At 40.5% G+C, this 27,879-nt stretch overlaps 2 protein-coding genes across 4 annotated transcripts in view; one reads left to right on the plus strand and one right to left on the minus strand.

The window, feature by feature from the left end:
• The window catches only part of LOC119737666 (E3 ubiquitin-protein ligase Su(dx)-like), a 32,073-nt gene extending 23,389 nt beyond the window's left edge, over window positions 1-8,684 (plus strand). Inside the window, exons 13-22 of the mRNA XM_038212160.1 lie at window positions 228-359; window positions 966-1,119; window positions 2,181-2,269; window positions 2,986-3,145; window positions 3,609-3,742; window positions 4,238-4,378; window positions 5,178-5,298; window positions 6,264-6,465; window positions 6,959-7,031; window positions 7,824-8,684. Coding sequence (XP_038068088.1) covers window positions 228-359; window positions 966-1,119; window positions 2,181-2,269; window positions 2,986-3,145; window positions 3,609-3,742; window positions 4,238-4,378; window positions 5,178-5,298; window positions 6,264-6,465; window positions 6,959-7,031; window positions 7,824-7,923 — 1,306 coding nt within the window. The 3' untranslated portion in view covers window positions 7,924-8,684. The remainder of the gene's footprint in view (window positions 1-227; window positions 360-965; window positions 1,120-2,180; window positions 2,270-2,985; window positions 3,146-3,608; window positions 3,743-4,237; window positions 4,379-5,177; window positions 5,299-6,263; window positions 6,466-6,958; window positions 7,032-7,823) is intronic.
• Window positions 8,685-17,073: 8,389 nt separating this feature from the next.
• On the minus strand, window positions 17,074-27,486 carry LOC119737463. 3 transcript variants are annotated; one of them, XM_038211846.1, is made up of 7 exons: window positions 27,447-27,486; window positions 25,504-25,714; window positions 23,809-23,942; window positions 22,418-22,530; window positions 20,174-20,392; window positions 18,019-18,187; window positions 17,074-17,822 (listed from the first exon to the last, which is right to left on the minus strand). In XM_038211846.1, the coding sequence occupies exons 1-7, from the start codon at window positions 27,469-27,471 to the stop codon at window positions 17,584-17,586; spliced, it is 1,110 nt and encodes a 369-aa protein (XP_038067774.1). In that variant the 5' UTR covers window positions 27,472-27,486; the 3' UTR covers window positions 17,074-17,583. The 3 variants fall into 3 exon arrangements, with proteins under 3 accessions (XP_038067774.1, XP_038067775.1, XP_038067776.1); XM_038211847.1 differs by lacking the exon at window positions 27,447-27,486 and adding an exon at window positions 27,248-27,406; XM_038211848.1 differs by lacking the exon at window positions 27,447-27,486 and adding an exon at window positions 26,539-26,730.
• Window positions 27,487-27,879: the final 393 nt, after the last annotated feature.

Below are 27,879 nucleotides of genomic sequence, written 5' to 3' on the forward strand. Positions count from 1 at the left end.
ACAAAAAATGGATTTACTCAATCAATATTTGTACTGAAATGCATTTTGAGGTTATGAATGAATTTCACGTCCTGCATATTGAAACTAATTGTTGTTGTGCTAGTTTCATTTTGTCTCATCAGTTTTCATTTATTACACTCTGGAGGTAACGGTATTTTTCACTTGCGTCTGGAATTATCAGAATCAATCACATCTTGATTAAATAATCTTGATACGTCTTCTCGCAGTGCCAGCATGCAGGAGGACCCCTTACCCGACAACTGGGAGATCCGCTACACAAAAGAAGGCGTCAGGTACTTCGTAGATCACAATACCAAGACCACGACGTTCAACGACCCACGACCCAACGCTGCCAAAGGGTGAGTCATATTTCTAATGTTTGTCGTTCACCGTAACACCCCTGGAAAACGCCACTCGAGATGAGGGCTGCATGAAGACGGAAAAGGAAAATAATCTCAAAAAGAAAACAAATACAAAATTCAATATGCCATTGAAACATTTTCCTACTCGTAATTTTGTACAAGCATTACATTCACTGTGTGGACTTCCGAAACAATAGAGGTCCACATAAACCAGGTAGCAGTGAAGTTGTGTGGACTAGCCCACGTCCGCACAGTGTTTCCCCCTCTCTGGAAAACAGGTTTAGAGGCATTTTTGAGTTGGGTTTATCCGTGGCAAAATGAAGAGAAACACTAAAGGGCATCATAGAAAAAAAATGGGTTGAAAGAGTTTTCACAGTGTGAGTAAAATGAGGTTTATCACCGGTTACACTACACGAAAACAAAGGAATGTCCACACTACGTATGTAACGATAACATGTCTGTGTTTGTGATGGGTAACCTCAAATTCCAGTAATAAGCCCTCAAACCTGTCAATGGCAAACTTTTTAAGACCTTGCCTTATCAAAAAAGTGTGATTATCATGTTTTGACCAGTGCTGTTGTTTTGTCGTTTCCTTTTTCACAGACCCAAGGGTGCCTACGGTGTGCCGGTGGCCTATGAGCGCAGCTTCCGATGGAAACTGGGCCAGTTCCGCTATCTGTGTCAAATCAACGCCTTGCCAAGCCACGTCAAGATCAACGTCTCCAGGACCACGCTCTTTGAAGACTCGTTCCATCAAGTGAGTGTCTCAGGAAAAAATAAACTTCTTTGAATTTGATCAATTACAATTGCGATCCGGCATTCTGTGGAGACCATGTAGAAACTGAATGGGGCTCTGTGGACTACTAACGAAAGCTGGTCAAAGACACATGTATGAGTGTCAATGGGAGGGGTGTGTGTTACACCCCTCATTAGTAATTTTTATCAGCAAATTTGTCATCTTTTTGGCAAAATTATTTGCCTGTTGGTAAATATGACACAACGAATAGCGCCACCTATTGACTTAAAGCATGGTTTGCATGTATGGGCCTTATTCAAGAGTCAGCCATATTGGATTGAAAGTGAGGTAAAAATCTTGATTTTTGGAACTTGTGCAGAGAAATGAAACCAAGTTAATTTCTAATTAATTCCAGTCTGCTTCAACGAATGATTTAAAATTTGTAATTAAACATTCCCTAATGTTTAAAGCCAGATTAAAAAAAAAAATTACAGTAAATAAGGCTGCATTGTGCCTACATAAATAGTCAGGCACCAGCCTATTCAACAGTTAACAATTAATGAAATACATTCAGGGAACTCAACAAAAATGGCCAACTCGTGAATAAGGCCCATACCTAGCATTGAGATACTCGTGACAAGGGTCATAGGTCACATTGACCAACTAATAGTTCACAAACCCATAGCCTCTGGCCATTGGACAAAAATACCGGGGCTTTGGTGTGCAGAAGCTAAAGCTTGTAAAGTGTCTCCTATGGGCTCCGTGCGCCAACAAAAGAGGGCGCCCTTTTACCTAGCAACAATGTCCCATGGGTGGGACATATAGCTGGTTGACGCGCATCCTTCCTTGTGTGTGATGCACGTACACCAGGGGATTTGTACTATGTACACGCAGTAGTACGGCCGCGCATCGCGGCAAACTTGCAGTCGGGCAAGATGGCGTCGGTCGGTCACTCCCAACTGTACCTTCTTTGCTGGTGAGGGGGTACTTGTGAACGGAGCGGATAGACTGTATACTTGAATGCACTCAATGAAAATTTACGTTAAAATTTATTTTACAAAAAAAATTTCCCCGTCCCCCAGATAATGAGGCATCAAGCTTTTGATCTGCGGAGGCGGCTGTTCATCATATTCAGAGGAGAGGAGGGTCTAGACTATGGTGGTGTTGCAAGGTAAGAAGGACTTCAGTAAACTTGGCTGTAGAAATGCGTTTATCAAGTGAATAGTACGGTGCTGCCACATTGTATCTCTTGCAGAAAGTTTGCATGTTTTTCTTGAAAGTCAGTACATAAATTTTTGGAAGTCGGTATGCATTAAAAATGACAATGCTTGCTGGCTTTGCAGATCTGTAGCATATTCATTCTGAAAGCCAATGGTACCTTTGAATAGTTTTGAATTTTGTAATGAAAGCCGACTGATATTTCTAGAAGCCGCTGAAACATTTCTGAAGGCTTGGGGAAAACTTTTGTGTAAATTAGTAAATACTTCTGAAAGTCAGTGGCTGCTTGGAAAGGCAGTGAAAAATATCAAAAACTACTGATTAACTGATTTTTGTTTTAACCTGAAAGTCATCAGGTTACAAGTAGCTGTAGCAACTTCGGACCTAATTTCATTGGTTTGTTTGCATTTCTTAAAACTAGTGCCAGTGATCATTTCTCATATTAATTTCTGAATGAACACGTACAAGTTAGCTACCAAACTCATCACACATGCCTTCCCCGTGGCGTTCAACACAATGCGACAGTTGTTAAGGGAAGAGTACAAAGCTAAGAAGCGGTAAGTCGAGGTTGTACCCTGAGGTACCCCGTAAAACATCAAGGTAAACTTACAGTTACCGCCTGTATAATTTCATATTCTTCCCTTAATTTTCCCTTTTCCTACCCACCAGGGAATGGTTCTTCATGTTATCTCACGAGGTTCTCAACCCCATGTACTGCCTCTTTGAGTATGCCAACAAGAGCAACTACTCGCTGCAGATCAACCCCGCCTCCTCGGTCAACCCTGACCATCTCTCCTACTTCCGATTCGTCGGAAGGTTCATTGCAATGGTAAGCTTCGAAAGGAAGGATATATTGTTGCATTTCTGGTAAAAAAATATTTAAATGAAATAAATTGTAATGCTTATGTAGCGCTTTCCATGGTATCAATAATCTCAAAGCGCTTTACAATTATCACCCCGTTCATCAGGCCATGGGACCACGCGGCAGCCGATATCAGCGCACATTCGGTCCTCTACCCTCACAGGTACCCATTCATACTCCTGGGTGGAGAGAGGCAATTGTAGTTAAGTGTCTTGCCCAAGGGCACAAACACCATGTCCCTGGTACGGTTTGAACCCACGCACCATCGTGCGTGAGTCAGAAACCTATGGCATTCTACAAACTTTGGTACCAAAGATTTAATTTGTTTTCCACTATGTTTGGCATTTGTCTAGTTAAAATGCCTCTGGTGCAGTAGTTATTGGTCCAGTAGATAATTAACTGAAATTTTACTCGTTTGAATTTTTTTCAGGCGCTTTACCACGGCAAATTCATCTACAGCGGTTTCACAATGCCGTTCTACAAGCGCATGCTCAACAAACAACTGACACTGAAGGACCTTGAAAGTATCGACCCTGAGTTCTATAAATCTCTATGCTGGCTCAAGTAAGTCTGTTTAACTCTCTATGCTCCACAAAATTATATCCCCTAATAGCAACAGTAATTTTGATAGGAAGAATAAATGAATCTGTCTGAAGTAGTGTTGTTTCAACTCGATAGATTGTCCTAGCTTGAAATTTGAGCTAAGAATGTTTGTAAGCATACATGGCCTCTCATGCGTGTCCCTGCCTTTGACAGACTGGCTTGCTTAGAGTAATTATAAATGTGCCTGGAAATGGGAAATAACAGACAATGTTTACATGATTAAAAAGCTGGATAGTAGGACAATAACATGCAACAATCCTGAAGTCCTAGACCCTGTAGTTTTGGAGATACTTCAAGATTAATTTTTTTGGGACCCGATTTGGTTGGTGTAGGAAATCTCCATATGCACAATGCATAGACTTGTCATAAAGTACGGTAAAAAAAAAATCTGTTTCACATGGAGCTGATGGTTACTTAACAACTCGTTACTTTTCTCTTTGCGTTTTTGTTTCTTAGGGATAATGAGATCGATGAGTGTGATCTAGGCATCACCTTCAATGCCGACTTTGAGATTCTCGGCAAGCTGGAGACGGTGGAACTCAAGGAGGGTGGGGGCGACATCGTGGTGTGCGACGAGAACAAAGAAGAATACATCAAGTAAGCCGGCAGTAGGGCAAGCTAGAGCAGAGAACCCTGGGCTCAAAGTCATCACACTGCCAACCAGAGAATTATGTTGCTTATGATCACTGTTCGGTACTTGTGGTCTTGTGAACAGTAGATTGAGTTTCTCGACTACATATGAGAGCGTTGTAGGAGGGAAATAGGCCCAAAATTTCCTACACCAGTCAAATCAAGATTTGCATGCCCTCAACTTCTCCAGTATTATAGCACTTTGAGGGCCATGCACTTGAGGGTTTTTAAAAATAGATGGGTGGAAACTGTGTAGGGGACTGCGAGCTCGTATTTCTGTGAAATTCGGATGAATGAATCCTAAAATTGCTGTATTTTGCAACGGAGCGTAGGAATCCTTTTTTCAAATTGGTGATGGGTTTCGGGACTACTTTTAGGGGTGATCGTCTTTGGACGGAATTTCCCCCCAAAAGTCATTGGTTAACCAGCCAAAAATTTAACAGAAAATGAAAGGTGATGGAATAAGCTTTAGTTTGATGTGTGTCTTAAACACCTTGGAGAGTTGCGAGTATTTGAAGAAAGTTTGGTAGTGCGTGTAATTATCACTGAGGTCTATGTAAGTCATGGACTGCGACCTCAGCCAACTAACGTGGGTTTGAGTGAAGTAAGTCGAACCGTGGTTCAACTACGGTTCTTACTCCAACTTGCTCCCGGGTATATCTGTATCAGAAGATCTTAGTATTAATGATGCTCATCCAAGGTAACTGTATCGAGAAATGTAAACCAATTTTTGTTTCGCATCTTGTTTGTTCATTGTTTACCTCAGTTTGATGACAGAGTGGCGTTTCACCCGCGGCATCGCGGAGCAGACCAAATCGTTCCTGGATGGCTTCAACGAGGTGGTACCCCTGCAGTGGCTGCAGTACTTTGACGAGAGGGAGCTGGAGGTATGTGAGGCTAATCAGTGACGGTGTTGATTGCTTTGGGGTGATGGTGTAGTCAGTTTTTTTTCCCCAGGGCCGACAAGTGAACTGAAATATAACATGGTACAACATGAAAAAAGCCCGAGAAACTAGACAGTGTGGGGGTTTGAGTATGGATCAGAATCTTGGACTGTGGTTGGTTGAGTTTTGAAACAATGAAATGTTACATCATTTCAACAGTATTTTTTTTATTCTTTCTTTGGATTGTTAGCCCTTACTCTCGCAGATGCTTTCAAATCCGCTTGGAGTTTGGGATTATGTTAAAGGGTTGACAAAGCAGAGCCCAGATACTGTTAATGTAAATGTGGCTGGCTTTCTCTTAGAAGATAAAGAGCAAAACAATGTGCCATTGGCTCCTCCATTGTTGTTTTATTCTTTGGAATATTAAAGGTAGAGTAGATCAATTGCAGCTATCCAAAAATTAACTGACACCATTATTGATGAAAATTTTACTTGGTTTGAAGACAGTAATGGCACTAAACTCCTTGTGAAATTATTCTTTCTGGCATGTCGTCCTTTTGAAGAAAATAATAAAAGAAGGCCGTTTCTGTTAGCAGTTGGTTTGTAATTCGGCAAATCCGTGAGTTGGTGCGCGAAAGTGTTGATACAACGCACACGCCCGCGTGGTTGCTATTATTCGTCGGTTCAGTTTGTGACATCGCGTAGCTGCAATCGGCTGAATGAGAACGTGTCCCGGATCCTGAATTCAGGCACAATTAAAAATATGGCTCGGCAACTTTTGAATTAAAATCGAGATCCTAGAATATTATTTTCTTGAAATATACAGCATTCACTGAACTAGTAATAACACCCGTCTTTAGATTTTGAGCAGTTTTGTTGCACAAATGAAAAATGGTCGACCCTACCTTTAAGGAAAGCTACCAAAAAGCCTTAGCAATGAAGTTAATTATTTTTTCGTCCGATTTCAGCTGATGCTGTGTGGCATGCAGGAGTTTGACGTGGAAGACTGGTACCGGAGCACCATCTATCGCCACTACACGCGGGAGAGCAAACAGGTCCAGTGGTTCTGGCGCGCCGTGCGGGAGATGGACAACGAAAAGCGGGCCCGCCTGCTGCAGTTTGTCACAGGAACGTGTCGCTTGCCAGTCGGCGGCTTCGCCGAACTCATGGGTGAGTTTTGAACAGTATAAGATATATGTGATGCGATCAAGCTAAATGAGTCGTTTGTCGGGAATTTTCATTTGGAGATTCAGGCCAAAATAGGGCCACTTCATCACATCACTTCATCACATCTCTTGGTGTTCCGACTTCCATTATTTTTGACCTAAAAATGGCATCAGCATGCGGTTTTCACAGCAGAAATGCCGAGATTGTGCTCGTTTCAAATCTGTAATAAACTTTTTTTTGACCAGGGTCGACAAACGACTCATTTAGCTTGATAGCATCACATATATTTTGAAACCGTATAAGTGGTATGAGATGGTACATGCACTGGGACGGATTGATTAAACTTTTGGCAATATTTCTCGAGCAGTTTAAAGGCACAACGTAGTGCCTGTTGCAGAAGACTTTTTAAAAGTCTGTTGAGCAGTCAAGGCTGGTTAAGTTGCTTGGTGATGTTCAATAAGCATAATTGCATGGATGTTTGGTTTTTAATCGGCAGGGAGTAACGGTCCACAGAAGTTCTGTCTGGAGAAGGTTGGCAAGGAGACCTGGCTTCCCCGCAGCCACACATGGTAAGGCATTGATCATTCCATGTAGACTCGGTATAGAGGGCGCTATTCGACCACTCACAAAAGTTACAGTGCGTGGACACACCACTGATCTCTATATACAAACTGGATAGCAGATGCCCATACAACAGTTGGGTAGTTGAATTTGCACTTTGACCAGTTCGCCCCCTGATTTTCAAAAAATGGTCGCCAATATACGAACATTTTACGCGTACATAGAACGCACTGTATCAAGAGTCGATGCCCATTGTGATCACGTACACATTTTATGATGTTCTATAAAGGACAAGTTTCCGTCGTGATTATATATTTCGAAATGTCGCAAAAAGTGAACTGCAGCATTTCAAAAAGTGAACCACAACGTTTGAAAAACTGTAACCCGTGTTCAGTGGTGGTGGACAAAAGGTAAAACAGGTGAACCACGATGTTACATGAATCACAACAGCCTAAGACTGCAACTTGTCCTTTATAGAACACCAGCCGGTCTCCCCAATATGGCTGCTAATGGATTTCTTCTGCGGTCTCTGTACGCTATCCAGTGTATATATAGAGATCAGTTGGACACATATTGCACAAAATACGACCAAATTGTCAACTGCATGGACAGAAATGCACAGCAATAATGAACCCAACAACTGAGAAACTCTACAATAAAAATTCACGTTGTTTCATGAATTTGCACTTTTCCATTCCTTTGCTGTTTGTATGTGTTTGAATAATTGACAACATTTCACTTTTCCCAATTCTTATTCCTGTTTCTCTGTTTTGATCTTCTTCTCAATGTTTATTGTACAGCTTCAACCGGTTGGATCTACCACCGTATAAGAGTTACGAACAACTCCTGGAGAAGCTGCAATTCGCCATCGAAGAAACAGAAGGATTTGGCCAAGAATAAGTAACCTCCCACTCCACACCCCCTCTCACCCCGCCCCCATCGAGGCACTGTTGTGATTGGTCCAAAGGGCCATTAATATTCATCATTATTGTAATAATCGCATTGGCATTGGCTACCCACTGACAGTCATGTGATCGTTTTTCTTTCCGTTAAGATTTTATATTTCTCGTCATCTTCATTTTTCCTTCAGATTTTTTTGTTTCCAAGTTAGAAAAAGTCGCAAAATTTTCTGCATTAATTCTGTCCGGTGGTACCTTTATTGTAGGTAATTTGTGAGCAGCTTACCTGTAGGTTAGGTTACTGTCACATCAAGGTATAGGCCAATCAGTTTTGTTTTTACAAATAGATCTCTGAACCTCCTGCTTTGAGCACGGTCCAAATTCATGTCGCTGCTAAGCACTCCGTTTTCTGCTTACTGAAGCTTTCAGTGAGACTGCAGGCAGTAAGCTTGGGAGAGACCGTGCGTAACTTCAGAGGGTCAATATATGCTTACATTGATACCCTTTTTTTTAGAAATGTTTAAAATTTTACTGCACGGTTCGCAAGTGCACAGTTCAAGAACTTCACTTGACTTGTTTGCAACTGAACATGTTGGAACTCGTAGTGTCTGTAAATGAGAGGGAACGCACACGAGCGTAGGCACTCTGTGAACAATTTTGCTTTAGAGTGTCCTTAACGGCCCGTCTCAATTCATATCCGGGATGAGTTTTGGACAAGTTGCGGGTAGAATCATTCACTTTGTCCAACAGATTCTCTTGTCTCGGATATGTTCCGGGGAAATTTTCATTAGCAACTGGTCCACTTGCCAATACAGTGGAACGCCGCTATACCGAACACCGCTATACCGAACATTCGGCTATACCGAACATCATCCTTGGCTCCTGGTTTTAATGTACAAAACGTACCGAACATTGTTGTTGAAAAAAGTCAACAGATTAAACAAAAAATCTACAGGTTGTACATGTATAAAACACTATTTGGGCCACTTATAATTCCCGAACATCAAACGACCCATAGTTACACCGTGTTTGAATGTTGAAGAGCGATAGATGGCTATTATTTCCCCAGAGGAATAGAAGGGAAAACCACTCGTGAGAAATGCCAGTTCACTATTGGTCAAAAGAGGGTATCGGCAGTTCAAAATCGCTATACCGAACGATCGTTATTACGAACACTTTCTGTGGATCCAACGATGTTCGTTATAGCGGCGTTCCACTGTACTTCATTGCAGGAAGATTGCGGGGAAGTTGTTCAGAATCCTGCAACTTATGCCCGATACAGTGTCGGCAACTGGAACTTCTCTGGAGCTCATCCCGGATATGAATTGAGAAGGGCCCTATTAGTAAGGCTTCATTTTTTTTTACCCTGCAGAGCACAAGTGCACACCAAGTCAACGAATTAAAGTTTATGCCAACTGTACAATTTTAATGAATTTATTGTTTATCGTTGCAGTTACACTAGTAATGTTTAAGACACTCTTTGTTTTTAAATCCCTTGTAATGCTATAATATTTGTTTGACGTGTCGGAGCAGATTTGGGTTTTGGGATTCCTGCTGACAGTGCATCGTGTATGCTTCGTCTGGCACGTGGATTGAAGACATGTCACACATGCATGACACTGTTATAGATCTGAAAGGTTTTTTTTTTAAAAGTAGGTTAACATAAAAACGGGGAAAATGAGGACAAGTGATGTGCCTCTATAAACAGGCATGAGATTTTTCAGACTTTTGTCCGAAATCAGATTTTTTTTGAATCTGCGAGAAAGACATTAATATAGAAAGATATTCATCTTTCAGACATTTCATCAATTTTCAGATATTTTTTTGGGAATTGACAATCTCATCCATGTGTAAAACAATAGTCAAGTCTCAACATTTGGAGATTTCAAAGTCAGAAATTATTACTTTAGTGGCATGCAGTGTTGGTTGAGTCAATTCATTTGAGGTCTTTGAGAATGTTGGAAAAAAAATCTTAATTCACTCAAGTGGGTCATGTTTAACTGTAACATAAGGCCGCAGTATTTCCAGGAAAAAGAAAAAGATGAAAGGGTTCCTACTTTTACTCTTTGGGCATTTTCTGTAGAATTTGAATCCTGGGCACGTGTGGTCTAGCAGTAGAGCATAGGATTTATGATCGTGAGGTTGTGGGTTCGAGCCCCGCCGTGGCCATACGTGTTGTGCCCTTGAGTAAGGCGCTTTACCTGAATTACTCCTCTCAACCCAGGTGTTAAATAGGTACCAGCATTATTCAATGCTGGGAAGGTAACAGACTCGCTGTGGAGGAGGTGTGGCGATTCCCCCACAGCAGCATAATAAGTCTGGCCCAATCGCTAAAGAAAGAGAGATGGGCACTCCGTTCCTGTGAACACAGGTTCGTCCCCCTTTACCTTTACCAGAAATCTGCCACTGTCTAGCAAACCAACGTTAAATCTCTCGTAAGAACTCTGAATGCCAAGTAGAGTGGCAGTGCTTGGGTTTTATCTTACTTAGTCCTTTGGAAATCCTCCAGAAACCACCTTGCAGATCTCGAAGGATCTGGGAGATGAGAGGATCTGAAAGATGAAAGGATCTGAAAGATGAGAGGATCTGGAAGGATTGTGTTACACCTCCCCCCTTCACTGGATGAAAGCCGCTCCCACCCACTCTCAGTAATGTCTATAGTTTATAAGTCTACGTGTTAAAAAAAATTGTTTTAACCCCACGTTTTGATCTGTTTCTCCCTGCACAGCCCAGTATTCATTGTATTTACTACGCGATTGTAAACCCTAGAATCATGGCATGCAATGTTAATCTAATCGGCTCAAATACACAGCAAATTAGCTTGTAATATATATACTATACAGGTGTTATTGTAATCTTTTTTTCATGTGTATATAGCTAGAGGATATGAACTATTTTATTGAGTTGTTCACTTGTCCACATATTTAGAATTTGCCTTAAAAATAACTAGGATGGAGAAAAACCCAAATGGGAAACAGTTGTTAAATATGCGTTATTACTTATCCAAGATTTTATTCGTTAATTTATGAGATGGCACCATTATGTAAATGCGTAGTTAGTCCTACAAACTTATGACAATAACTCCCCACTCCCCCCCCCCCTTTCTATTTTATTTTATGAAATGGATAAACTACAAGCAACCAATGCATGGCAAGTCTGAATGCATTTCCTTGCAAAAACACACAGCAGCAGAAATCCAAATGTTTGCCATCAGTCGAGTCCTGGGGCCAATTTCACAGCGCTGCCAAGTACAAAATTTGCTTAGCACAGAAAAGTCTGGCTTGTAAAAGCAGGTAACCTGCCAAAACTCTACGTGATGTATATTGCTTGTGGTTGGTATTCAGCTGTTGTTTGCTTAGCATGAAAATCACATGGAGGTTTGGCTGATAACCTGCTTTTATAAGCCAGAGCATTTTTGTGCTAAGCACATTTTTGTGCTTAGCAACGCCGTGAAATTGGGCCCTGATTGTCACTACATTAATTGCCAGTAAAATTATGGCTATCGCTTCTTAAAGCTGTAGTCCATCATTTGTAATTAGTGCATTTTGTTTGTTTGAAGCAACAAAAGTGTTCAAAATCTAATGAAGGATACTGAGCAACTAACCTGATGAAGTTTCAGCTAAGCTTCAGCTGTACATTCCGAGAAAAGCAGCATTCTAAGATCTCAATTTCAAATCAAAAGTTACTGAATCATGTTTTGAATTGTTTTGAATTGCAGCCATACGCGGCGTCGCGCACTGATCCGACGAATTATAACAACCGCGCGCGCGTGTGCGTCGTTCCAATACATGTGCGCGCTGCGCTGAATAACAAAACGAACTACTAATTTAAATTTTCCTACGGTGCTTCTTAAGAATCACCGTTGGAAATGCCTTCTTTCGTTGATTACTTCAAAATGACAGCTTCCCAGAAAGAACAATTTCACAGGGAGTTTAGTTCCCTTACTATCTTTCAACCCAGTTTGTTTTTCAACAATAATTACGCCAGTTACTTTTCGGATGGCTGCAAATGATGGACTATAGCTTTAAGTGGAAAACCATTTTCACTGGTCATCATATCTACTCCCAGATGGCAATGTTTATTGTGCTGTCTTCTTACCATATGTTCCCCCCCCCCCCCAAAAAAGTGTGACCATCAGTTAGGATGGCTATTTAACAAAGGCGTATTTTCCTATAAGGGGATTTAAAAACAGTGTAGCTTTTATTTTAATCTGTGGAAGTTTTTGTAACGCCAGTGTTCTGCAATGAAGTGCTGGTTGTTTTGGGTTTTTTTTGCTTTGTTCTCTGCCCAATTCCTGTGATTTAATACAAACTCCCTCACTCACTGCTGAGTTTGGATGATTATTAGCATAAATCATGACTATTCATGAACTTTGTGTGAAAATAAGAGGTGTGATTTAGAAAGAAAAAAAACTGACGAAAGAGTTTTGAGGTTTTTGAAACCACGAATCTGTCCCTGGCTTTGGCTTCAGGAAACGTAACGGTATCTCATTATGGATACAGGTTCTTCTTCAGAAGCCTAAAAAAATGTTGTAATTACGAGGCCATGGTTAGGAGTAATCCATTTGGTTTATACATTAGTGGCTACTGCAGCCACAGCTGGAAACAAGCCCAAAGTTTCAAAACTTTTTGTCAAACCATTTTTTCGCAAACTGCTGTATTTAAACTGCAGCCAGTGCCATGTGTACATAGGCCGGAGTCACTCGACTCGAATTTCTTGTATAAAATGAACATAAAAAATAAAATTGGAAGCCTATTTTAGCATGCAGTTGAAATGTGAAAACAAAATAGGAGTGAACCTCCTGGAATGCACTCTAAATTTTTTAATGTAAATATTTTTTTCTGATTTAAAAACAAAAAACAAAAAATGAAATAATAGGAAATCTCCGAGTATGACCATTAACATTTGATAGTGTGGTAGAAAGACATATTTAAGCACCACCCGTTTTGAGTGTTGCATATTAATGAGCATTGAATATTCATAACTTCACTTGTTACCATTATCGGATTGGTGGTGGGCTCAGAGCTCATTATGTAAATTTTATATGCATATGTATTATTAATAAGATGTAACTATTTAATTTTTGTTCTTTGCTGTCTACAGACTTTCTAGTGTCATGCAACACGCTTGATATTAGATTGCGTTTGTTCTTTTCTCGTGTAAATTTCATGAAAAAAAAAAAGCTTCACACAAAATTGAATAATGGGGTTATATTTACACAGAAAATGACAATTTTAATGATTTTGTTTGAAAGTCTGGGTTGTGTAATATAGTTGAAATAAATGATTTTTTTATGTCAGTAATCACAGGAATGTCCCAGCCAAGTTTTATGCTGTTAAATGTTTGTGTCCGTGTCGAATAATGTGAATTATCTGCAACAGCCCCCCCCCCCCCAATGCCTTGGCTATTCCCTTAGCAAGGATGTTCAATACAGGCATGCAACTTTTCCTCGGATCAGCTGATTTCCTTTTTTTATTCCCATTTCTGTCATTCAAAATAGAAAAACACTGTACAAAGTCTTGTGAATGTACAGTTGCATGCATAGACCTTTTGCACTGCAGGTGCCTTAGAGGCTGTTGTACAAATAATGTTTATGAGTGCAATAGTGAGAATATTTTCATGAGTTGGAAGATGGAATGTTCCATTCAAATCCTGTAGTTTGGCCCCTCCCCCCCCCCCCGGAAAAAAAAAGAAAAAGAAAAACGAAAAGAAAAAAAAAAGGTAAGAGGTGCAAAGCCATATTGATGTTAATTTGATGGGGGGGGGGGGAGGGCAAATGCTCCCCTGCTCGCGCTCGGAAAAATTATAAATTGGGGAAAAAATTTGCTTTGCCCCCCCCCCCCCCCTTGGAAAAAATCCTGGCGATGCCCATGTCTGAAACTCCAGAAAACACATTTTTGAAAGGGGGTAAGGACAGTTTCAGGGTTTTCTAGTAGTGTTTCAGGCTTTTTATTGATATAATGATGGCATCTCTGATCACTGTAACCGGAAAAATTGGGAAAACAAACATCACATCCTGTAGTTTCTAAACGCAATTCAGCAGTACGCTATTTTTTTTTTTATTTCCATTCACCCTGTAAAACCCGTTGGCAGCTCTCTTCGTTATGATTAATTACAACCTCTTTATACCAATACAAAATATGAGTCTTATTTCGGCAAAAACTACATTTATGTCTGAGTAAATATCAGATTTGAGTAGCGGGAATGTAAATATAATAATAGTTCTAATTATTATACTGGATAACAATAATAGCGCCAAAATCCGCTTACAAGCCAATGTGAACGTTATAATAAACAAAATGTAACAAATATAACATTTCAGGAAACAAGGTGTAAAAATAAAATGGTGTAAAAATATCAATGCACAGCGTTAAAATGTCAAAGATTAAAATATTAAAAACAAGAAAGACTGAGAAATATCAAAAACAAGAAAGACTGAAAGGGGTCCCATTGCGATGGCAATACACAAAAATATACACAAAACCCGAGTAAACCAACAACAAATGAAAGACGCACTAGAACGAATAAAAATGGATAATCAACTGAGCCTAGAAAAAATCTACCATCCCCTTAAAAACAGAGTGACCAAAAGGTCATGGCCCAATTCCGCAAAATGCATTTCAAAAATTAGTCAGATTCATCAAAAATCTTCCAAATTTCCATTAATTACTCGAAATTCACTATAAACATTAAAATCACATGCAGATGTTGTACTACTGCCTTAATTAAGGTGCAAATTGCATTATAAACAATCTATAGTCGCATAAAGATGTTATGAAATTGCGTAAATTTCAGGCAAAATGCGGTTGTGTTATGAAAAAATCCGGTTCCCAGTGAACCTCAGCACCTACAACCTGTCCCATTATGCAAGGGTTGGTTTCAAAAGATTTAATTTTTTTCAAACAAATGTACAATTTAAAAAAAAAATTTGCTATGTTTTTCTGTCAAATATCCATTTTTGCAGAATTCTGCCAGAATCTGCCAAAAAAAATCCATTCTATCAAACTCTTTTTTTAACAATAAAAATCCGTCAAAGTTAGCCAAAAATCGGCTTAACGGTCACCCTGCAGAAAAACTGTAATTTATACTAAGGAAACCCACAGGAAAACATATAACATGAACAAACCGCAACATATACACACAAATATATTTTTCCCACGGCAGCGTGAAAACATGCCGTGGGCCTGAGATCACTATGCTGGTGGTATGGTGGGTGGGTGGGTAGGTGGGTGGGTGGGTGGACAGTTTACTTGGCCCATTCTATCCGGGTGTATTATACTGTTTCCATACCGCATGTATCACAGCTTTGAGAGAGAGTTTCCTTGGAATAGCTGTTTGATAACACTGATGCGTATGCGTCTAATTTGCATATGAGATCCCACCCCATTGCATTATAAAATTTGCGGTTGTATGATTCATGGACCGAGTGAAGGCTACATGTGATTGCATGTAGTATGTGGGTCATATCAGTGCCAACACCGTGTGACAAGTTTCAAAACAAGGTAAAGAAGTACATGTATACAATAGTAATGCGTTAACGTAACCTACTAATATGTACAAAATCTGACGCAATCACTATCCAAAAATCCCACATTTTGTTCATTTTGGTGTTCATGATAAAGACTGTTCGTTGTGGCACGTGGGGTTTTCGGTTCCTTTACTCCTGAGGTGCCGTTACCCGTGTTAATGTGTTACCCACAGTGGGTTGTACCAATTGGTTCTTGTTCAAATATGTTTGGGGATTTTTTTCAAAAATGTTTGGTGGACATGACCAATGAATGGGAGGTTTGCGGTAACACCATCTCTTTGTGAGTTGTGTGGTTCTGAGAAGAAGAACCAGAACCAACTGGTTCTTTTAGAACCACACAACTCACAAAGAGATATCATTCACCATTCCTCCCATTCCTTATATCCTTTTTGTATTTCAGAAAGCTTTTTACTTTTAAATATGCATTCAATATCAGGTAAACTGTAAAATAAGCAAGATTTTTTTCTTAACTAAACTTAGGTGAGGCATACCCCCCGGGGTACATAGACTTTTAGTATCAAAATATATTTATTTTATTTATTTATTTATTTATTTCATACATTAATAAATTTAAATAAAACAAGCTTTCTCTACCATCGAAAAAGTTGAAGTCACTTTTTAATAAATTTCAAATTATTTATAACAAGCTGCTTACACATTCTAAACTGAGCTGCTTTTGGAAAATATTCTTTTAAATGAGACTTGAGGGTTTTCACGGTGGACATGACCAATGCATGGGAGGTTTGCGGTAACAGCATGTGAATGATATCTCTTTGCGAGTTGTGTGGTTCTGATGAGAAGAATTCTTCTAAACCAACTGGTTCTTCTCAGAACCACACAACTCACCATGAGATATCATTCACATGGTGTTACCACAAGCCTCCCATTCGTTAATATTCTTTTAGTGTTTCAGAAGTTTTTACTGTTAAATGTAAGCATTTAAGTGAGGTAATCAGTAAAATAAACAATATTTTTTTTAAAACCAAACATAGGTATGGCATACATGGACTTTTAGTATCAAAATATATATATAACAAGCTTTCTCTACCGTCCAAAAGTGGAAATGAGCTTTTACCAAATTTAAAATTATCTTTAATAAGCTGCTTATTACATTCTACACCGAGGTATGTTTGAAAAATATAGCTTTTTTATTTTTTATTTTGAGCCCATTCAATTTAAAAACACATGCTTTTTAAACGTCTTTTCATTGTATAAAGATAGATTATTCTTTTGCATTTAAAAAAAATATTTCATAATCAATTTCAGTGAAGGAAGCATTAATATAGGATCATAATTATGACTGCTGTCGCCCGATTATATTTTTACCCTAACTACTTTATTAAGGTGACACATTATGTGTCGGCCTATTGAAACATTGTTAATATTATTGTGATTATCACCCAATTGGGCGACAGTCTTAATGACATGGTGTAGTGTACGTAGCCCCAGTACAAGGCTGTAAGTGGCTCTCTGGTTCTTGCAACATATTGGTCTTATTACATTCATCATTAACAAGAAGCGATTTATCCAGAGTTATTTTTTTTTCAATCATCAACATTTAAATGGCATGATCGCCTACCATCAACTTACGGTATTTAAAAAACAACAAAAAAACCAGTGAATTTATGTTTTGACAATATGTTTCCTTGTTGAAAAACTTGTTTTGGTAAGAAACAAAAATCCCGTCCGCAGGAGATTTCATGCAAAATGTAACTGTCCACCCATTGGGCAAATTTCCCGAATGACAAACAGAATCGCAAGAACAAGAACTTGTCGAACTTGCAAATTCGTTACAATGGTGCAAAGCAAATATACAAGCAGCGTGAATAAAAACTACACCCTGATTTCCTTACAAAGCTGAAAAAAATCACAGATTTACGCACTGTGATAAGCATACAAAGAAAACAAAATGAGCCCAATATTCTAACCCATGGGCTGGGCATACAGCCTGGCTGCTTACTCTTAGGTAGGCCATAAAAAGGCTACTGTACCATGGGTTGGGTGTAGCCTGGCTGCCAACTAACCAGTAGGCCATAGCCAAGGTACGATACCATGGGTTGGGCGTAGCCTGGCTGCTATGCCGTAAGCTGGACACAACCTGTCAGTCAACCCATGGGTAGCCTTTTAGTCAGATTACTGTACCACTGGTCGAGCGTAACCTGGCTGTTGTCCCACCACAGGTTGGGGGTAACCGGGCTGCTGTGCCACAGTCTGGGCGTGTCCGGGATACTGAACCATGGGTACAGCGTAGCCAGGCTGCTGTACCCCAGGCTGGCCATAGCCGACTTGTTGACCCACGGGTTGTGGATATCCTGGCTGGCGGTTCACAACCTGAGAGCCTCCATAGGCCAGATTAGATCCAGTTGCAGCATCTGCAAATGGACAGGCAATCATTCACATGTCAGCATACAAAAAGGAAGGACTGATTTGTCGAAAAGCTTTTGAAAGTAGAAACATAAAGCACCACACCTGATCTTGGTTTAGACGGTCCATCCCCCAATCAATCTTGGACCACAACCCCTTGGCAACCCCCTTGATCAAGCCCACATCAGCTGTAGTCACACCTACCATAAGTAGGAGGCGCATTAACTTGGGCCGCATTATTCTGGGCCAACATCTGCAGGACACCGGCGAGAACCTGCTGCATTCCCTGCAGCTCTGCCTCGGGACTATAGTAGCTGGCCACCAGTCCCCTGACCTCACCACCAGAGTCATCAACGGTCACGGCACGGTGGATCTAGCACAAAGGAAACAGTCTTTGTAATAACGGAAGTAATGGACCGATCTAGTAAGCACCGCCCCATGGTGTTCTGACCAATCAAAGCCGTGATTTATGTCCGACGTGCGTGCACTAAAGTCCGACATGCGTGCACGCGCGTATGATGCGCGTGGAAGGAAAATGCAGCGTGGCATTGGAGAGGAGCACGTGTTAACTTGCCCAAGCGCGCACTGGGCGGAGCTTACTGGATCGGTCCATTGTAGCAGGGCGAAGTTTTTTAGTTGTAAATGTTCATCATTTTAGTGTTTTCAATAGGAGTAGCTGCTCTTAGGCCTTTAGTTTAGATGCCCCATTCTCGGTAGTGTGTCCCCCCGTTTGTTCATTTTAGCCGACAATTTTCCCCTCCCCGCTACATGTATATAAGCCAGCAGACCAGCAGTGTATATGGTTCACAGTGTCGTCGCTACACTACAAAGAAGAAAGGATGTATGTGTGGGCGGGCTGTCACCGCGTTATCGGGAAGTCTTTTATTGGTTAGGCAAATTAGGACAGAGTTGTGGGGACTTTCTGCTGTCCCCACAGCATCTTCGGTCCCCGTAGTAACATGGGACAACTCGTGTACAGTCCCCACAACTACAGAACAAGAATGTGTGTGGGTTTAAGTTTGCATTCAATAGGGGACGTTAAACAATAGGGGACGTTAAACAATAGAGGACGATAGGGTCCACAATTCACAAAGGCCCACAATTAACGATTGTGTACATATGGGAGGTCTTCCTAAAAAGTTAGAGTACATGTACAAACAAAAGAGGGACAATAGGGGGTCCATGATGGAAGGTGTTTACACCCTTGTGAGAGTAGGTTTATGGTGTAAACACGTGCAGCATCATCGATGAATCTAGGACAGGAACCAAATCAAGGACGACTTTGCTTATAAAACGTGTACAAAACCAATGAGAGCTGTTGCAAAGTGCAAAAAGAGTATAAACAAAGGAAAAGGGAAGAGGAACAATAGAAAATCCTCGATTTACACCATAAACAAACATGCGTTTGTTTATGGTGTAAATCGAGAAAAACACACAAGTGTAACATCATCGATGAATTGAGGAAAGGAACCTAATTGACGCCTCATCGGTTAGAAAACGTGTACAAAACCAATGAGAGCTGTTGCAAAAAAGTTTCAGTATAAACAAAGGAAAAGGGAAGAGGAACAATAGAAAATCCTCAAATTACACCATAAAGAAACATGCTGGGGTGTAGGTGAGAGTATGTAAACACCGGCAATCGTTGCACTAGGACAAAAGGGTTAGGGCACAAACAATATGACTGAAAGTCCGCGTCGCGACGCGTCGTATCTTCCATTTCACTAAAGTTGCGATGTGTTGAACGCATCGTTAAGTTCCTTGACAACGGCTTAAAACACGTCGCAAGTTACGACGTGTCTAGTGATCATTGCAAAATAAGAAGAGTCATTTCTAAGCAAGTTTTATGCCACAAACATTACATTAACGAGATTATAATACCGAGGCAAAGTGTGTAAAGTTGTAAATAGAAAATTCATTGAATAATTATGAATTAGACCGAATATTAGAGTTGAAATTTCAAAGTAGCTATACAGTCCAATGAGAGTTTGTTTTCCTTCAAAATTGCATCACACGGCCGCCATTTTGTTTTACGTTTCAACAAATTTCAAGCTAAATCCGACGACACTTTGTTGAACATCAGACGACTATTTACTGTACGCTGACTAAATACATAAAACAGTCACTGAGTTGTGCTATAAATACACCTACGACGCGTCGCACTTACGACGTGTTTAGTGAAATGGATCGCAGGACGCGTCGCAGCTGCGACGCACCGTAGAGATATGACGCGTCGCATCGCTGCGATGCATCGTAAGTTACGAAGAGTTTGATGAAATCGGGTGCTGGTCTCCCGATATAGATGAGTCTGGCCACGCCCACAGGAACTGCCCCCTCTAAGTAAGTACGAAGGCACACTTACCCTATAGCAGGGACAGGTCAGCAGACAGCAGGGCAGGCAGAACATACACATGAGTACCAGGGAACATGGGTCGGTGAAGCACTCATTGGGCTCGCTGTAGGAGGTCACGGTCACTTTGCCCGAGCCGGCGGTATAGTGGATGGAGGCAAGTGATGACTGCAGGTCTGCTGACACATACATACCCCGCATCCAGGACGCAAAGATATTGTTGAAGTCAAACTAATGTACAAACAAACCAAAAAGGGACAGCAACATTTAAAAAGAATTATGGAAAGTTGTATACGGGCCATTCTTCGTTAAAGGTATAGTCCATCATTTGTAATTTGTGCATTTTGTTCGTTTGAAGCAACAAACGTGCTCAAAATCTAAAGAAGGGTGTTGAACAACTAACCTGATGAAATTTCAGCTCGGCTTCAGCTGTATATTTCGAGAAAAACAACATTCTAGGACCTCGATTTCAAATCAAAAGTTTCTGAATCATGTTTTGAATTGGGCCTGAATTCAGCGTCCGAAACATGTTCTCACTGTCGCGCACCGATCCAACGAAGTTATAGAAACCACGCGCGCGTGTGCGTCGTGCCAACGCTTGCGCGCGCTTTGCAGAATAAAAAAACGAACTACTAACGGAAATTTCCAACGGTGATTCTTAAGACGCACCGTTGGAAAGGCCTTCTTTCGTTGATTTCTTCAAAATGACAGCTTGCCAGAAAGAATAATTTCACAGGGAGTTTAGTCCCCTCAATACTATCTTTCAACCAAGTATGTTTTTCAGCAATAATTACGCCAGTCACTTTTTGGATGGCTGCAAATGATGGACTCTGGCTTTAACCCTAACCCTCCTCAATACTCCAAAATCCTCATTGCAGTTTTGGAGGATTTTTGAGGATTGAGGATGCATGGCAAAAAGTGCCAGTTGACTTTGGAGGATGCAATGGGTCGAGGTCCTAGACTCTAACCAGCATTCCTTATGTTCAGCCATGCATAATGGAGCCATGCATAATGGCACCATGCATTTATGCTCGATATCATCCGCACTGCTTCTAAATGTCATTGGTACTGACTCAAACCATAGCTGTGAACAGAGGAAGACTTTGGAGGATTGAGGCAATGGTCACCCCTCCACTGAACAAATTCAAGAAATAACAGATGATTTTGGAGGATGAATCCAATGTTTACATGGTGGCAATATTTTGCAGGATTGAGGATGGTTCCTGGCCAAAAGGGCCTAGTGGGTTAGGGTTAAGTGTCTACTTACGTGTCCCGATACTTTTAGACGGAAAATGAGTAATTTTATCATTGGTATTTTTGTAGATTTATGTTAATAAACATAATGCTGATAATAAATGATCATAAAGCTAGAGGGTAAAGTTTATATTGTTCTTTAGTTTCTGATGTTTGATGTCGACCCCTGGAAAACCCATGTTCCGATCGTATTATGTAAAAATTCCATCGTTATATTTATTTGGTGGAGAGACTTTTCTTCATGAAAATACTCTTAAACGATAGGTATTTATTACTCAAATCTTTTCAGTCCTAAATTTTTTCGTTTTCGAAGGAAAATGTTTGTACCCAGGATTTATTCAGATACCATCACAAACCTATGCAGCGCCCTCAACAGTTGATCAAAACAGTTGATCAAAACCAAATAACAGCCCTGCTTTGGTCTTTGTACACATGAGAGAAACGACAGTGCATTGTGTTCTGTGACGGAGATGATTTCTTCACGTTTTCTTTAGTAGATAATGGTAATAAAATAAGGATGAAAATTAATAGGGTTTATCATGTTAAAAGCTCCTCTATTCACTGGTTAGCATGGTTAGTACATGTATTCGATGTTCATACCTTGAAAGCTCTCATTTGAATTTTACTCTTCACATTCATTCAAATATTGTGTTATTCATTCAAATAAAAGGTGTGACTGGTATGACATTTGCATTTTTGTCTATGCTACAACACCGAAAATGGAATGTTGATACAATGGTCAAATATCCCCTTAAGACTGCACCCTGCGCTAATTATATTTGCAGTGAAACATAATGATCACATCCCATGAAAAAAAGTCAACATTTGATAAATGTTTTTTTCCCAATTTTCAAAAGGCCAAAGTAGACACTTAGGCCTTCTGAAGAATGACCCGCACATGTATAAGGACACATAATTATTTGTTGATCCCCCCCCCCACATTTTCGTTCTTTAAATTGAATAAACTGAGTAATATCTCAAGGCAAGAAATAAAACTGTTACCTCGACTGCAAAGTGTTTCCCCCGTTTCAGGGAGTCCATGCCTTGGGCAAGACGGGACTGGATCAGATGATGAACATGAGGATGCTGAGTGTTAACAAACACAGCCAACCGACCTAACAAATAAGAGACAAAAATCATCATTGCTGTTAATTGACATTGACAACTGAAATATTCAATAATTTACATACTGAATTATAAAAGGTAGGGTAGATCATTTGTCATTTGTGCATTTTTTTTGCGTTTGAAGCAATAAAAGTGCTCAAAATCTAAAGAAGGGTGCTTGACAACTAACCTGACGAATTTTAGCTCAGTGAACGCTGTATACTCCGAGAAAACAGTATTCTTCGTTATCTCCATTTCAAATCAAAAGTTGCCATGTCATGCTTTGATTTTTGAATTGCGCTTGAAATCAGTGTCCGGGACACGTTATCATGCAGCCCATTGCAGCTAAGAAATGTCACGCACTGAACTGACAAATAAAAAGCAACCGCGTGCACATGTGCGTCAACACTTGCCCGCACCCATTCACAAATTTGCAGAATTACAAACAAACTAGTAACGGAAAATTCCAAAAATGCGTCACTTGATGACACATCTTTGGAAATCTTGTACTGTTTTCTTCAAAATGACAGCACATGTGCCAGAAAGAATAATTTCACAGGGAGTTTAGTGTCATTTACTATTTTTAAACCAAGTAAGCTTTTCGACAACAATTTTATCAGTTTTGGATAGCTGCAAATGATATACTCTACCTTTAAGTCTACCCCCCCCCCTCCTCTCCCAAGTGAATTTTTTGCACCTAACCCTCTTTGCATTTAGCTAGAAGCACAAACATTACCAAGCACACTGTATTTAAATGCAAATCTGGGTCCGACAAATATGGTAAATGATCAATAAATGTCTGATGACCATAATTTCAGTGTTTTTACCCTATTGAGTTTTTACATTAGCTTTAACATACCTGAATCCATCCAAATCCGCAGCCCTGTTTTGGAGGATTTCGGCGGATTCAGGATACCTCCATATTGCAAAAGTTGGGGGATTTTTATGGCTTCAGGACAGTAAGCCTAGCAGTATTGCAGGATCTAGATGGATTCAGGATACCTCCTTATTGAGCATTTGGGGGACTTTGATGGATTCAGGATCTCAACAGTTTAACTCCTTGGCTACACGAGTATATATGTTTGGTGTGTAGCAGGTATATGTACTACACTGGTGGATTCTGATGGACTCACTGGTGGATTCTGATGGACTCAATGGTGGATTCTGATGGACTCAGGGCACCAACTTTTTTTTTTTGCATAACAAAATTGGTGGATTTGGCGGATTCAGGATAAACTTTCTTGTAAAAGCGCTCAAGGGGTTAGGGTTCAACACAAAAATGTAGTTACCCTTTGTGATGTGGGTGACTTTGGAAAACATCTGCTTCGAATGGCGTTCCACAGAGACTGTGAAGAAGATGGGCCTCTCCAACAAACGAGCTGTAAGCTGTTGGAACTCAGTCTCGGTATGTACGACAAGAACGCTGCAAGAATCCACATGCAAACAAGTTGGAAATGTCATGGGTAAATACAGCCAGGGGTGAAAAACGAATACTGGTGTAAGCAACGTACAGTGTGTTAGCGGTGAACACGTTGTTGGGAAGTTTGTTATTGATAGACTGAGAAATTAGAAGAGAGTTGTGAGATGATGTCCCATGCCCCACGTGTGGTTCACACAACTACAGCGCGTCCCAAAATACCTGAAAGTTTTTGTTTTGCAGGGCTCTAGCATCAGCGCAGAAATAGGTACCTTATTTTTATATCATTGTGAAGCTTGGAATCTTAACTTTATCCCTAGTATTGGTTTGATATTTAAAAGAGTTTTAAAATAATTCGTGTACAAATAAAGGCATGTCGAAAAACAACTCACAAAGTGGCACTCCAATATTACCCTGGCTTTAGCACGGCTTCCATTACGGTGCTAAAACATTGAAGGAATTTCTTCCTACCAGGTACCAAGTCTGATTAACTAGGACTCTACAAATTGCCTTTTTTAACATTTGGACATGGTCGGGCGGTAGTAGAGTCCTAGGTACATAGCCGTATTGCGTTACTAATAACGTTTTTTTACCATTTTCACTCATACCCCCAAACAAAATCTTCAGATTTCACCCAAAAAAAACAGTCATCAAACCGCCTTATATATGCCCTTGTAGCCTTCAGTGGGAATTGGAAATACAAATGGTGGTGGTTAGGTTTACATGTACACACCTTTGGGAAGAAAAGAGAAATTTCACCTTCAATTCGGGAAACATCCTTGTCACAAACGCCTTGTTTGAGGCTGCCATTTTGAATTCAGGAAAAGTAGACTTGTGCATGGCTCTGGCTAGACTGTTTCCTGGCAAGCATCAGACAGACCAATCACAGGGCACTTTGACTGGTCACCAATCCAGCTATGTACCTAGGACTCTACTATCACCCGACCATGTCCAAATGTTAAAAAAGGTAATTCGTAGAGTCCTAATTACTTGGACTACCAGATACCCAGTTACTACACCGTGTACCTGGGTGGCGAGAGGCAATCGTAGTAAAGTGCCTTGCCAATCGCACAAGCACCATGTTCCCCGTCAGGATCAAACCCATGTACCACGGCACACAAGTCAAACACCCTAAGGCCCCCAAAAAAGTCTCCTGTTTCTGGTATGGAACTTGCCCAAAAAGTGGTGCGGCGACGTGGCTTTTTTTTTTTTTTACCTGATTTTTTGGCTTCAAATGTCGGCTGATGACTGCAAATGGTGCCGACTAAACTTGGTGCAAATATATTGGAGTCCAGAGAGACCACATAAAGCTTATTCTCGACCATAACCCCATCTAAAAACACGTTAAAATTGTGCAGCAGCAGGATTCCAGTCAAACCAGTGAGTTTGGCGGTTTTGAGACATCATCTTTCATTGAAAAAAAAACTTTTTCATTTTGCCGATGCGCATGGCTACGGCGACGCACGCGCATACCAGAAACTGGAGACTTTTTTTTTGGCCTAACCACTGGACCACAGCTGCACCACACAATCACATTTATAAGAAACTTTTCCAATTCAAATCTTACCCTCCCATTGTGTCCGGAAACAAGGACTTCCCCTCTTTGGTTCGATCGCACACGTTGATCTGTGCTGGATCATGTGGCATGATGAAGTTACCACGATCGGTAACAGTGGCATTGAAGAACCGAGGAGGGCAACGTTTGAACTCCTGAAGCAGGGTAACGTAGACGGGTCTGCCTGACCGTGTAAAATTCATCTCTGTTCCTTTTGTATTTGCTGGAAAGAATCATAAAAAAATACAGTACTATTAAGCTTAGTATTACGAATTGACAATTTCAACAAAAGCTAAGGACTCCATGCGTGAACAGTTTAACAGTTCGGTAGCTGCGATAGTTATGGATCATCAACAGTTCCGGATCACTTGATTCAATAAATTCAAGTACAACCAAACTTATTTTTTGAGATTTTTTGTCACCAATTTGAAGGTCTATCATTTTGCAATCATCGGGAAAAAGAAATTTTGGAAATCGCATAAACAATAAACATTACCCATGATCCAGGTCAGCGAAATACACGAGGGAAAGATTCCCATATCTGGCCATCACTTGTCATCCTGCGGTAAGCATGGTAAGGGGGGTATTTAACCCCCAATTTTTTTTGTAAAGACTGCCTTTGTCCATTCAAATGCCCTTTTTTCAACATGCTTACCCCCCTCCCCCGCCCCCCCCCCCCATAATTTGTAAAGAGTGCCCTTTTTGTGCGAAGTGCCCTTTTTTTCTGAACAAGTGCCCTTTTCAAAAAAAGAAGTGGTGCCCTTTTTTGTGGCATCTGCCGTGTTTGGTGCCATTTTCAGAATTTCGCACATGTATCGCCCTGAAAAGCCCATATATTGGCACTTTGTGTGCAAAATTGTCGGTTTTGAACAGCACCCCCATCGGCAGATGGTACAAGCCCCCCCCCCCCTTTTGATTTTAAAGAGGCCAAGTGTCCAGAGAAAAAACCTCTCTTACATTTCACAACGGATGTGCAAGTGCCCTTTTCAAATAATTTTACCCCCCAAATAAAAATGACCGTGCTATGCCCCTGCTAGGCCTACTTACTTAGAAGTTAGAAGATTTTCTTGACTCTCACTCTCAGTCTCAATAATACTAGACTTTGTAAATTGTACACAATCGCGGAATTAAGTTAAGTGGCGTCAGGTTGCAACAATGTTTCCCCTATATCCTGCCTATTAGTATTATTTGTTCAATTCCCATCGACATCAAAATGCTAAATAACTACGCAGTGGCTATTGTTACGGCAGCCGTAACGCATTTCCCATTTTCTATCGTTACGGTAGACTGCAACTTTTATAAAAACATGACAAGAAAAGAAAAAATTAGAAGGAAAAAAGTGAATTTGAACGTTATGAAATTCGGACTTTATTTCCCTTTTAAAAAAAATCCTCCAAAGCCTCAGGTTAGAAAAGGAAAAAAATTCGAGTGCAAAACTGAGATTCGAACCCGCAACCTCGCGGTGCAAAATCCTACCCTCTATCGACTGAGCTGTCGCACTGCTCGCTAAAAGGTGTGGAAACAAATAATTATATACCTGCGTGCGTATCAAAAAAGTATCGTAGAGGGCGCTAAACAACGACTGCCGTAACAATAGCCACTTCGAAATAACTAAGCCGAATCACAATAAGTTCAGTAAACCGCCTACTTAACTTAAGTTGTACGCCTACTTCAACAGTGTTCACATGGTTCAAGAAAGTTCTAATTCAACAAAAATTAGCAGATTAGGCCTATCTTAGCAGGATGATGACCGTACGTTCAAGCGTTATTGGATTTTCCACAGCAGTCGAGTGGCAAACACGAAATCACCAATGAATCGATGGAATAAAGTAAAACAAAATCACAGAAAGCTTCACAATAGCTTGGTTTGTTACATTTACACACATGACAGTGAGCACAAACCGGAAGTCTAAAGCAAAACAAAAACTGAAAAATAAAGACAAATAGCCTGGTACCAATGATGTCACACCAAATAGTCATTGGTATAGCTGAAGGGTGCAGACCAGTAAATCGGTCCGAAATTGCCTGCGCCGACCAAATCACGATTTGCATGCCCTCAAAATCTTCGGTATTTGGGCATGCTGTGGGCCATGAACTTGAGAGTTTGTAAAAAATATGGGTGGAAGCCGTGCACAGGACTGGGAGCTTGCAGTTCTGTGTAATTTGGATGTAATTTGGACCCTAAAAGCGCTCTATTTTGCAATGGAGTGTAGGCATCGTTTTTCAAAATGGCGATGGGCTTCAGGACTATTTTCAGGGGTGATCATCTTCATATGGAAATTTCTCCTAAAAGTCATCAGTTGACCCCCCAAAAATTGAAAAGAAAATGAAAGATGATGAAATAAGCTTTAATTTGATGTGCGTCTCGAACACCTTGGAGAGTTGTGA

Source organism: Patiria miniata, unplaced genomic scaffold (assembly GCF_015706575.1).
Source record: "Patiria miniata isolate m_02_andy unplaced genomic scaffold, ASM1570657v1 HiC_scaffold_3, whole genome shotgun sequence".
NCBI classification, from domain to species: Eukaryota; Metazoa; Echinodermata; class Asteroidea; order Valvatida; family Asterinidae; genus Patiria; species Patiria miniata.

What these genes read in the sequence shown, in the direction of transcription:
- LOC119737463 (XM_038211846.1), bottom strand. Translation starts at nt 27,471, where the DNA reads ATGACTATTTGGTGTGACATCATTG. An exon ending in TTTCCGGACACAATGGGAGG is followed by an intron (nt 23,943 to 25,503) that starts GTAAGATTTGAA and finishes GGATTCTTGCAG; the next exon opens with CGTTCTTGTCGTACATACCG. An exon ending in GGAAACACTTTGCAGTCGAG is followed by an intron (nt 20,393 to 22,417) that starts GTAACAGTTTTA and finishes TTTGTACATTAG; the next exon opens with TTTGACTTCAACAATATCTT.